Source organism: Vombatus ursinus, unplaced genomic scaffold, assembly GCF_900497805.2.
Source record: "Vombatus ursinus unplaced genomic scaffold, bare-nosed wombat genome assembly UNPS02000749.1, whole genome shotgun sequence".
Classification (NCBI taxonomy): domain Eukaryota; kingdom Metazoa; phylum Chordata; class Mammalia; order Diprotodontia; family Vombatidae; genus Vombatus; species Vombatus ursinus.
This window is the reverse complement of record NW_020940527.1, coordinates 5,920,285-5,933,556: the sequence shown is the minus strand read 5'-3', so window position 1 is coordinate 5,933,556 and position 13,272 is coordinate 5,920,285. Positions and strand designations below refer to the sequence as shown.

The following is a 13,272-nucleotide window of genomic DNA, read 5'->3' as shown; positions in this document are numbered from 1 at the left end:
CAACCAGGGTTAAGTGACTTGCCCAGGGTCACACAGCTAGTAAGTATCAAGTGTCAGAGGACAGATTTGAACTCAGGTCTTCTTGACTCCAAGGCCAGAGCTCTATCCACTGCGCCACCTAGCTGCCCCAAGTCACAACTTTTATGGATCCATGTTTCTACATGTAAAATGTAAGGTGTTTTTTTTTTTCCCCAGCACTTCAATACCTTACATTGCTAGTCATTCATTCAAACACTTAACACTTACTATGTGTTAGGCACACACTGTACTGAGCATGAAGGGACATGATTGATAAGTCAGAAAGACAGTGATATATAGGCAAAAGCACCAGAGAGCTGGGTTCAAATTTTGGCTTCACTACTTACCTCTGTGACCTTGTAAATATGAGGTTTCAATTGGATGAGCTAAGGTCCCTTCCAGTTCTAAATTTTATAATACTTTCTAGTATCTACCACCCTCAAGGAGCTTAAAATATAGTAGGAATAACATCTAAGTACTTAGGGAGAGTACAGAATACCAGAACAGATGAAAGCTCAGATCAGGAAGCTTTATGGCAGTGGTGGTATTTGAATTGGACCTTGACAAATGAGTAGGATGTCAATTGTTAAATATTATCTTTTTAATAATTTTTTTGGTGTTTCTTCAACTACATTTTAAATTCCTTGAGGTAAGGACTATATTTGTATTTCTTTGTATTACCCACAGCACTTTATGTCCTACACAGAAGAGACGCTCAATAAATATACTGGGAAACTGAATATTGTCACATTTCTGTATGTCTCCATGACAGTATTATAAAGGATATCCCAAAAGTCTTAGTACAGTGTTAAGTTTTACAATGATAAAACTGGGACACCTTGTATACATTTGTATTTTTTAATACAAGGTGTTGTCCTTCCGTACTATTTAAACACTTGAAATTTCACTTTTATATATGAACATATCTAATTCACACATACTCTAACTTAAATAACTAGTGGATAGAATGCTGGGCCTGGAGTCAGGAATACTTGAATTCAAATTCAGCCTCAGGCATTTACTATGTGACCCTGGGCAAATCACTTAACCTCTGCCTGCCTCAGTTTCCTTATCTGTAAAACAGAGGTAATAACAGTACCTACCTTTCAGGTGGGTTGGGAGGATCAAATGAAATATTTATAAAACACTTAGTACGGTACCTGGCACATTGGTGTCATATAAATGTTACCTATTATTATTGGCCCCATCTTCCTTGTACCAATAAGAAAAGTTCCTGATGAGAAAATATCCCTATTTGGATAGATTATCTGCCATTGTGGTTTTATAAGACAATTTCAATGGCTGAACAAATCAATAATGGCTTGGTGACTGAGAGATGAGACCTCTCTGCTGCTCTGTGGATTTGAAAGACAACATCAGGACCTAATCTCACAAGGTCTTCTGCTGTACTTCTCTTGTTATTACCTTGGTTGCTGACTCAAGACTATGAAAACCTATAAAACTCTTAAACTTTTAAAAGAAATGTTAAAAATGGAATTTGAGGGGATATGGAAAAATTGGGACAGTAATGAGCTGCTGGTGGAGCTGTGAACTGATCCAACCATTCTGAAGAACAGTTTGGAACTATGTCGAAATATAAAAAATATATAGAACTATATATACCCTTTGACCCAGCAATACTGTTAGGAGATCTATACCCCAAAGAGATGAAAGGAAAAGGAGACCCATATGTACAAAAATATAGGAGCTTTTTTTCTGTGGTGGTAAAGAATTAGAAATTGAGGTGATGCCTATCAATTGGGGAATGGCTGAACAAGTTGTGGCATATGATTATGATGGAATGCTATTGTGTTCTATGAAACGAAGAGCAGGACGGTTTCAGAAAAACCAGAGAAGTACTATATGAACTGATGCAAAATGAAGTGGGAAGAACAAGGAGAACGTTGTAGACAGTAACAGCAATATTATAACAATAATTAGCTGTGAAAGACAGCCACTCTGATCAATACAATGATCCACGACAATTCCAAAGGACTCGTGATGAAGAATGCTATCCAACTCCAGAGAGAACTGATGAACTCTGAGTGCAGATTGAACCATTTTTTACACTTCATTTTTCTTGTTTTTGCAACATGGCTAATGTGGAAATATGTTTTGTGTGACTTTATATGTATAATGGGTATAGTATTTCTTGCTTTCTTAATTGGTGGGGGAGGAAGTGGAAGGAGGGAGAGAATTTGGAACTGAAAATAATTTTTTTTTAAATTAAAAAAAATTAAATGGAATCTAAGGAAGAATTTCCTCTCCTTTTTTGAATCCTTCCCATCCCCCCATCAAAACTGCTTCAACAGCCTTATGAAATACCCTTTCTATAAAACAGAAAGGGAAGATGCAGAAAGCAGCTTGTTTCCTATTAAGACAAGGATATCCAGCACGAAGTACTCACAAGGACTCTAACTTCCCTTGCTGTACTCTGCTTTGTCAGCACAAACAATGACTAATTTTTTAAACAGCTTCAATAATAATGAAAAAGTCTTTAAATGAGACCTCCATGCAGCTTTCAAATGTTTTATTTTTAGTTCTTTTAAATATGTTTTGATACAACAAAGATATAAAATAATATATTAATGAAATCTGGATTTAAATTTTGAATCAAGACAATATTTACTTATTTACAATACTGTGCTTCAAGGTACAGCTGCCACAGGGACTCACACCTTCAAGTAACACTAGTTTCTTTGTGGAGCAGGGAGATATTTAGGAACAACCCTCAAAAAGGAAAACATGCTTATTTCAGTGTGAGTTGGCATTGGTTTCCCCAAAGCAGTAAGTACCAGTTTCCATGTCTTTTGTTATCCAACCAAAGTACTCCATAGTGCCAATAGACTATTCAAAATAAAAACGACTTTCAATGAAACAAGAGGGTGATATTACTAATTTATCAATGGATTAACTGATCATGTGGCTAACCGTATTTCATTCTTCAGTCAACTCAGCAGTTTAGACTTTTCATATAGGTCTAGAAAAAAATTACCTTGACTTCTATATAGAACATGCCTTTCCACAATATTCCTCCCACCTTCAGGGATCAAGCTAAATTATGTTCAATTGTGGAGTGCTCTGAATAAGGAGCTGCAATGTCCTTCAGTTAGTTTGGGGAAGTAAGCATAATTTAAAAAAAAAAAAAAAGCAGCCCCTGATGACTGAGTTGTGGTTTATAGATTTAGTCAAGGCTACCACTGGATTTACTACAAAAAAGAGTAAATCAAATTTTAGTCATTATAAATTGGTAGTATTTCGTCCTCTCATACCAAGTACAATCATTTCAAATCTGTTCAAACACACTGGAGGGAAAATCTAGTTTTGTTAACTGCTTGTAACAGTTTGGCCTTAGATATCATCAACAAATTCACCTCCTCTCAGATACAATTTATTCAGTCTAAGGTTTGTCAAAAACAAGCTCCTTTAACTTGCTAAGCAAAGTTGGATACTAATTAGCATACCTCAGTTGGCTTTGAAAGTATCCAAATGAAACTGATACTGTTTTAAAAGCAACTGAACTATTCTAATAGTTCATTTTTATTCATCTTAAATAACTGAACACTCCTACTAGACTTAGCTATGACTAATGTTATAATTTATGAGTGATATTTGAAGTCTACAAAAAAAGACCATAAAAACTGAGTTTACTAAATTAGCAAGTTTAAAACAAGCATTTGGTTAGAGTACTAGTTTTGTAATTATAACAAAAAAGTTCATGTAAAATTAGTGATATTTATTTTTTGCTGAGTACAAACAGCAGGTTAGTGTTATTGGTATTTCAGTAACATTGAACTAACATTTTCTAAACAGATCCCCTGAAAAGTAAATCCATTACACTATCAAGATGCCATCTCTTATCCTCTTTTTGTAGTTGTTGGTTTTCTGGAGTTCCATGAAATAACATATAGGCAAAAAGAAAAGAAGAATACTGACGACGTTATTCCTAAAACGCTGTTTTTGAAACACCAGGTTTCTAGTCAGTGAATTTTCTCTTTGAACAACTCACACTTATTCAAGTCTCTATCTCCAAATCTACGTTTACTGATTTCTTCCTTCACAAAACCCAAAAGACCATGATAAGATGTGAAAGATGGAGACTCCAACCTTCTGCAATTTTTACAGAGTTGGCTGCAGTTTTGCTCTCTCGGTGGCCCCGTGAGACTAGAGTGAGGGAGGAAAAGAGGCATTATGAATGCAGTAGAACAGAAGGGCCTGTTATTGGTCACCTCAATGGTAGACTTCCCCCTTTTCTGGCCTCCTCCTGTCCTACTGTACTTCAGTAGTGACTAAAACCGCAACTCTTGCTAGTCTAAAGAAGGGAACCCTAGAGCCCCAGAATCCCAGCAATTACATCAGAACCAGAAAGGACATTAACTACTTTTGCTTGCCAAATTCAAACCCTTGTCTCTACTTCTACACATGACTCCACAGCACCTTGAAAATGGGGAAGCTTAAATCCTGATTCCTTGGTGGTGTGAGTACCTCACCAATTCACAGTGGTAGAACCATAACGTCATTAAACAATGATGTAGACCTAGGGTGTGTAGCTTCTCTATCCAAACATATGAAGCCCAAAATGTAAACATAAATGTTATCATCACTATGGCTTGGTTTTTAAGAAGGAAATTTTAAAAAAAAAAAGGTCTGAAGGTAAAACTGGAAATTTCTGGACAAAAAAATTACAAGAATATATATTTCACATTTAAAAAAACGAAAAGAATTTTGTCTCAAAGTCTCAGGAGAGAACCTTCAAGATGATCATTTTAGTTTATGTAAACACTGTCTTAAAATAGCTACAATAATAAATTACAAACCTCTACTTTTTGCTTCAACAATAGAAATGAGTAAATGCCAGGTTGAAAAGTTATTTTTTAAGTCCTTATAGCCAATGAAGCTCGAAAGCAGTTAGGTGCTTTTGATGTCCAAAGCTCTGAAAAGGTAATTGCATTTTTCTTTCTGAGTCTTAAAAATTACATGAAGAAAAGACTAAAGATGGAAAAATTGATCATTAAATAGGTATTTAACATATTCAAATTAAAATGTTACAACATATTTTGAAAAGTTTCTCCAGAAGCAATTATCTGACCTTCCCCAGCTAAATTACACCGCATCTAAGTTCAAAAGGGGATGTTCAATTCTTTTTGCCCCTCAGAAAATAAAGCAATAACACTGGCCATCTCTTGATCTCAAGGGGAAGGGGGCAGATCAGTTTAATATTAACTACTCTGATTGGCATAGAAACAATCATCCTTCAAGACAATTCAGTATGCTGGGATGAAATGTCAGCATTTTTGCCCTCCCCTCCCCACCAATATAACAAGATTGACGATTTAAGGTGTTAGAAGAATTGGAAGCATCAAAGACTACAGAGCATAATAAAACTTAAATCAGTCTCATTCCACACTTGGTATCTCCTATAGAGAGACATTCAGAAATGAACTTAAAAGGTAAAGTTCAAAGCCGACACAAATTGAGGTCACCTAGTACCAAGGTGAGTCTTGCTAGGATAATAATACTTTCCCTTATAATCCACCCTGGGTCCTCTGCAGCTAATGGGCGGGAGAGTAATTAAAGTGCCAAAAGAAAAAGGCAAAGGAGTAGGTTGTTACTAGGTTGGCCTCATTTAGGGCCTTAAGGTAAAGGCTTCAAATCCAAGCACCTTCTCCAACTTCCTACGTATAAAAAGTAATGTTAAGACTGCACAACGAAGCTCACCCACAGGGTTTTCAGAGGATGGCTAAGAGCAGGGCACACTACATCTGCCCACCAAAGATTTCAAAACTCCAGTTTTTTAACTATTCTCTAGTCACAACGACAAAACAGAATCATTCCAAAAAAGTGACCAATGGTATCTTAGGAGCTAAATTATTCAGTATACTTAACTTCTAATGTTGTAAACAAGCAGCTAATCTAATGTGCTGGCTGCTGAAATAATACTTTATAGAAAGAATGTATTTACAAGTTTGTGTTTAGAACAAAACAAAACTCTCTTTGAGTCTCTCAATATACTTGCTCATTTTTCAATGAGCTGGAACCAGAAACTTCAAAAATCAAAAACAGAAGGGAAAAGATTCTGAAATTTGCTATTAAGCTTTTTTTTCAGAAGTTAAAATGATCACATGCTTATTTTCCTTATTTACAGGGCATAAAAATCTTGTTTGATATCTAGAAAACCCTCTCATTTCTCTAGTTAAATAATTTGTCTTCAGAAAGTACAAGTTTGTTCAAGGTGATATCACTAAAACTAAAACATAGTTATTTTTCAATGAATGTGGCCATCTCTTCCTACCGACTGAAGGCTACCTTGAGGCCCACACAAAGTAGAAAGAAAATATTTTATATTGTTTGCTCCTCTGGTCACAAATGCAGTGGGATCAGTGATTTTCATCTATTGACGGCTTTATCATCAGCACTCTGTCCATCCCACTGAATGTCCCTTTTATTCTTTTCTCCTAGTTTCAGGCATCTTGGTGTAACACAGTATCTTCTCTGAGATGGCAGACTCAGAAGGCAGCTATTAGCCAACAGAACTTATTCATTCTTCAGAATTACACTTTCTAAACATCTATATGCTTGTGTGTGTATGGGGGGAGAGAGAGATAGAGGAGGGGAGAGAGAGAGAGAGATCTGCTTAAATGACAAGTATTGCTCATGGATTTTTTTTTCTTTGAAGATAACTGGAAGCAGCTTTCACAAAATATTACTTCTTGAATATAATCATGCCAGTAATCGCAGAAATCTTCTTTTCAACAAGAAATATACCTATCTCAAAATGCTAACACAAAATCTGCACTCTCTGTCCCTGCTCCTCCCCTAAAAGGAAAAAAGATTATTTGAGCTTTCTGTTCAAATACCTACTTGAGTACTCGTGACTATTCAACGCTTACTTTTTACAACTATAACCTTGCTAAGCACAGAAAGCCCCACTCTGTCAACTAACAAGCCAAGTAACAAGGCATTCAGAAACACAAGAGGGGAAAAAATAAAGTTATTAGTTTTTGAAATCATTTCTGTATATTTGATCACGAATCCTTTACAAAGACACATTCTTCAACCAATTAATCTTTTCATTACTTCAGGTTTTGCAAAAGGCCAACAATATTCATTAGGTACTGTACCATTAACATTGCATTCAAAAAAAGAAAACATGGGGAACCAGATCCTTGCTCTTCTACTCTGCTGATATGCTCTGGTGTTGGCCAGAGTATGGTAATACAAAAAGAGTCTTGTGGTGATATAAAAGGCAATAAACACATCAATGGAGTAATGTTCATGTGCAGCCAGAATGAAGAAGATTCCAAAGAGGTTGAGGACCCAGGACAGAGTATGCAAGAAGTTCCAGCTTCTTGGTGTATCTGGAAAGAAAAGAAATTTCAATTTAAAACCACAAGCAAGTCTTCATCACGTATTCCATAAATCAGCCTATAAACACACCTTCTGCTCAGACAGGACACTAGCGTAGGGTAGACTCCCCTAACCCTCACTAAGGACTTGAAGAATAAAGTCATGATGACAGTGGATGGATACTTACATTCAGTAACAAAGAAATTCAGCATAGTCAGAACAACTGTGTGGCCACTGAACATATAATCCCCACAGGTGTGTACTCCAGTCAAGGTCATACCAAAGCCGCTCCATATGGCAAAGGCTCGGTGCAGTTTTTCCCAAACGCTGCCGTACAGCTAAGATGAGGAAAATAATAGATTAGTATTTACAATGCTCAAAAAGATGACTTAAGGCTTCCCACATGAAATTCTCAGCAAAAATCAAAAGCTGAATGATCCAGAAGATGAATGACGCCTACGTAAAAACGACTGGAGACAGTCTGGTCTCAGTTAAACCTGAAAATTCACTAAGCGAACTGTGCTTGACTTACTAATTCAAACATGTATGAAGTCAGCCATCAACTCAAACCACTCACTCTATGTCAGACTCTTCCACTCAAGCTCACTACAACTAAAGCATTTTTTTGGAGGCAATCAGGGTTAAGTATCTTGCCCACTGTTTCATAGCTAGTAAGTGTCTGAAACTGGCTGGATCTGAACTCAGGTCCTCCTGACATCAGGGCAGGTGCTTTATCCACTGCACCACCTAGCTGCCCCAACTAAAGTATTTTCAAGGTCTGGCCATTGGCATAGAGAGAGCACTTATATACCCTATTCATAAAGAAATACTCTATGAGATTAATCCTAATCCATCTCAAGGAAGGGTTAGTCATAGTTACTTTCTAAAGAAAAGGTATCTGATGAGTGGGTTGTATTAGCAAGGCTAGCTACTGACCACAGAAACATCTTGTCAGTAATATTTACTGAGTACCAATGCCTATTGGCAGTATTATTTTGTTTCCTCAGTACTGACTGACTACCACTCTAGTCTGCTTTGAATTCCACCTTCATAGCTTATACCCAAGTACTTATGGGGAACAAAGTTAATTTAAATTTTATCATATCCCCTCATCACAGGCACTCTAAATTCCTATAATATTGCTAATTCACTATCTAGCTTTCAAATTCAATGTTAATGTCTTCTATCTTATTTTGCAGCTAGAAAGGCAGCAGCATTTACTTTGGGGTGAGGAAGTAAAATCAATGGAAAGAGTTGGCAAGCCAAAGCGAGGAAGCAAGTGATGACAGCTAAAAAGCAGTAATTAATCTCTACTGTGGCCATGTTCTTGCCAGTGGGTCTGTCTGTCACAGCACCTTTAGAGCTCTGAACCTTGCCAACTCCCCTGATTACATCTTCCTAAGGGACTCGACCCTCTCAGTTCCAGAACTCACAGCTGGGGGCCTATGCTGTTCTGCCCACTATATGTATCCAGCCCAAGCCACGCATGTTTCACATTCCTGTCATCTTCCTTCCTACCCTTGACTATGAAACCATAATCAAATACTGCCATTGCTATTGTTAAGGGAATGAAAATCAACTACAATCTGGTTCTACTTCACCATCCCTTGTGATGTCTCAATCCCAAACACCCATCCCTGCTCGCCACTGCCCCCTAGGTGTTCTCTCCCTCTATTAGAATGTAAACTCCTGAGGGGAAGGGACTGGTTTTTTTGTTTGTTTTGTTTTGGCTAGACAATGAGGTTAAGTGACTTGCTCAAGGTCACACAGCTAGGAAGTGTTAAGTGTCTGAGGCCAGATTTGAACTCAGGTCCTCCTGACTCCAGGGCCGGTGCTCTATCCACTGTGCCATCTAGCTGCCCCAAAGGGACCGTTTTGCTTTTGTTTTTCTACCAGCGGTGCTCAGGCACAGTGCTTGGCACACAGAAAATACTTTAATGTTTTTTTCATTCATTCAATCCAGTTCCCCTTATCTCTTTCCACCTTAACCATCCCAACTACCCTCACCCAGAAAAGTTGACCAAAATCATTCATATTACATTACAAACAACAGGCAGGAAGCACTGACAAAAACAAGTGTAGGCATCTGCTTCAGGGTTTTCTTTCCTATGTTTGGAAGGGTCTCTGATGACTAATTCACTGCCTAGCTTCTTTCACAGAAATATTCCGTTTTCTTCCCACTTCCCATGGGCTATGTTATTTCTAACTATATAGATTTATGGCTAGTGAACTCTTCCCAATGACACTGACTGGCAACTTGTTTGTAACTGATAATGTGGAGGAGGTGTCTGGAGACACTGAAAGGTTAAATTCTTACTGTTACCCAGCTGGGTTTCAGAGGGAGGACTTGAACTCACATCTTCCTCATCCAGAGCTAGCCTTTTTCTTTGCTCTTTATTCACCACGTGAGGCTACCATGCGGCAATACACTTAACAATCGCACTAGGGGTTTACTGTAGTAAGATGTGATCTAGATGCCTTTTCAATTACCTAATTTTAAAATGATGCCACAAATAATATAGGTCAAAAAGTAGGCTACAGCAAAACTCAGAGCAATTAACAGTATTAAGGGTAGATTAAAATAGATATTTCCATATATAACGAACTGGCAACCAATCACTGGCATGAGACAGAAAAGAGACCTGCTTCTGCTGGCAGCTTAGTTACTGTAACACATTTCTTTGGAATATACACTGTAGTATTTTGTACTACCACCCATTCCATGAGGAATCAGCCCCTCAAACAAATCCTTCCGAGGAGCAATAAGTGCTCATTATATTTGGACTATCTTTTAAATTTCTCCTAGTTAGCCTAACTGCTAAGTAAGATCTTAGATTTTCCTCCTTTTTCCTTGGTAATTAAACCCTCCTAATAGCCACAGATCTCCACTGCCTCTTGAAGCAGCCCATTCTACTTCTGCACTCCTTGAACTGCTATAGTTAGGACTCATACCATAACTCACCAGAAGAAAGAACTTTACGGCGATCAGAGCTGTCTAAAAATGGAATGTTAAGTACTAAGATTCCCATTATTCTAAGTATTTAAGCAAAAGCTAGATGACCAACTGGCAGGGATACTGTAGAGGGGATTCCTGCATTCATTGGGTGGGATGTTGCTCCCACTAGAGCAAATTAGAGTTAGTATCTTGGGCAGAGACAATTTCTGAACATCAGTGCCTTGGAGCCCTGGGCTAGTCACTGAATTTCCATGTGCTTCATTTTCCTTATCTATAAAGTAAGGGGGTTGGACCCTACAGAACCTCTAAAGTTCCTGTCCCTTCCAGCACACTCTGTCTATGATCTTGTGATCTGGACCTGTGGCTCAAGAGGTTCAAAGGAGCAATGAGTCGTCATTTTATATAACAAGGCACTCAGTATTTCATGAGTTAGAAGAATAAGCACATGGTTAGTACTAACTATGAACTACTTTTCAAAGCCACAACTAATGGGGAAATAGTTTTTTAAATTCTTATACTGATATCACTTGACAAACTAATTCACAAGGATCCAAAGAGATTGGCTTGGTGTCACCCACTTGGATGTTCACTATGTACACTGCAAATACTGGAAAGCACACTTTATCAATATATAACATACAGTTAGAAGTAACTACTGTCAGAAACGTTTCAAACAATGCAATCATTTCAACATTCTACTGTAATGAAAGAGAGAGTAAGAATGCAGCTAGTTACCTTTCCAGAACACTGGAGGTGCTGCCCTGGCACAGAGAGGGAAGTCACAAACATGGTAAAGCAGCGAAGCAAGAATACAGTGCCCATCAGACTACAGAGTCTTCGAAGGAGTATTGACCTGTAAACAGCGTATCCAAAAGGGGAAAAAAAATATCATGCAAAGGGGGGTTTGAATGTTTATTTAAAAAGCAGAATAATAAGAGAGAGACCATAGATCTAAGAGATCATCTGGTCTAGTCCCCTCATTTTCAGAAGAGGAAACAGATCCAGAAAAGCCAAACCACTTGTACAAGGTTACAAAGTAATGACAGATCAGGACTCTAGAACCCAGGTTTTCTAGTGCTCTCTCCACTATGCCATGCTCAAACAGAACATTTTTTTTTTGCCCATCAGCAAATACCTGTGCATCTAGCCAATTACAGGTGTATGACTATCTAACACTGCAAAATGGCTGATTCAAATTAACAAATATTTCATTAAGCACTTAGGAGGTTAAAGTTCTGTGCTAGGTAATGGGAATACAAAATAGATCCCACACAAATCTTGCTCTCAAGGAACTTACAACCTAAGGGGAAAAGCTATTTCCTCACAACCTGCCCATGATATATGCAGTGTTAAGCAATATTATCTCTCTTTTATAGAAGAGAAGACAGGCCCAGTAAAGGTCACACAGACATAAAGGGTCATTGCTAGGACTCATGTCAGGCCCTGCCTCACTGGTAGTGGCCCAATAAAATCTAATTCCTAACGTTTTCTCTGTTTGGAAAACTAGATTGAATACCACTCATTTGGCTAAATAAAGTACTGATTTGTAATGGTGATTTAAAGTGTACAGCTCTTCTACTCCTGGGCCACCACTTTTGACTGTTACACCCTTTCCCCTCTTACTTCATGGACAAGGGAGCTCCTTAAGTACAGGGCCAGACCTGTGTTCTCAGAGGACCCCACCATGCCTTGAACTCTTTCTATTGTAACAATATCTGTACTTGGGTCTAATATAGCAGGGGGTTACTCCTCACCTTGGGAAGTTTCCTAAAGGACCAACCTCTCTAATTCTGATGGGTATTTTTAAAAAGTCCATGATGATTCTATGGAATAGGAGTGTCACTGGAAAGTAGTAATGATGTTTGTGTATATACTACCCCCTGCCCCAAGCAACACCCAGAGTAAAACATCCAGACTTTCAAAATGGGGCAAAACTGTATTCAGAGTTGACCAGAATGGATAGTTACAGAATCAAAGGATTCATAAATTAATTTTTACTCTGAACTTTAAATAAATTTTTAAAAAAAGCTATTTCCACATACATAGTAGAGCAGAAAAGAGAACTGTACATGAAACTGAGACTTTCTATTACATACCGCTTGCTTTCCTAGAAGCATAGGATTTAGAGCTGAAAGGGGACTTAAAGATCATCGAGGCAATTCCTTTATTTTACTGACGAAGAAATTGTGGTCCAGGTAATAAAGTGACTTGCCCAAGATCACAAAGCTATCTCAACACCAAATTTAGTCCCTTTACCACTATACTGCCTATCAACAGTCTTAAAAGAACTGCTACCTCAGACCCAAAGCGTATCTGTGATTTACCTTCAGTGAGGGAGAGAGCATCAAAGAGTGTTAGCTCATCCAAATGTTCCAAAGTTATATGGACAGTAAAATATCAATGCCTATGCCATTTTTCCCTTTCAAACCCAAAATGGCATTCCTCCCTCCCCTAACTCCCTAAAGCAGAAAAGGAGTCTCACATTTCTTCTATGGTGAGAGATTTTTAGTGAGCCAAAGAGAAATAAACATATAGTATTGACTAGCTTTTCATTTGCTATAACAGTGGATGGCCACATTGTGGTACTGTGTTTACTTATATTAAACATACTGAACATGACTTCAAATTCAATACAAAGAGCAATATGTACTTCAATATGTCATGTCATAGTAAGGAACAGCGTATTCTTTGTAAAACTAAATTAATGCCTTTGAAGAGAATCACTCTCAAGAAAACACTGTGTTGTCAAAGACGAGCAAGAGACTGGCCAAGTGAAGACTTACACAGTTATCCAGCAGCTGTCTAGTCTTTCTCCACCTCACTACTGAGATGTGAGCCAGAACTCTAAGGAAGTAAACTTCCAAATATGAAGACAATGACATTTCATTTTTATCTAACCCTTATAATAGCTCCCACCCAAACTATGTTCCTCTCAACTGCTATCACACTGT

At 37.9% G+C, this 13,272-nt stretch overlaps 1 protein-coding gene across 1 annotated transcript in view; it reads right to left on the bottom strand.

The window, feature by feature from the left end:
* Positions 1-2,538: 2,538 nt before the first annotated feature.
* Positions 2,539-13,272, bottom strand: part of SAMD8 (sterile alpha motif domain containing 8) — a 51,125-nt gene continuing 40,391 nt past the window's right edge. Inside the window, exons 4-6 of the mRNA XM_027860719.1 lie at positions 11,057-11,174; positions 7,553-7,703; positions 2,539-7,376 (exon numbers count right to left, since the gene is read on the bottom strand). Of these exons, the coding sequence (XP_027716520.1) occupies positions 7,072-7,376; positions 7,553-7,703; positions 11,057-11,174 (574 nt within the window). The 3' untranslated portion in view covers positions 2,539-7,071. The remainder of the gene's footprint in view (positions 7,377-7,552; positions 7,704-11,056; positions 11,175-13,272) is intronic.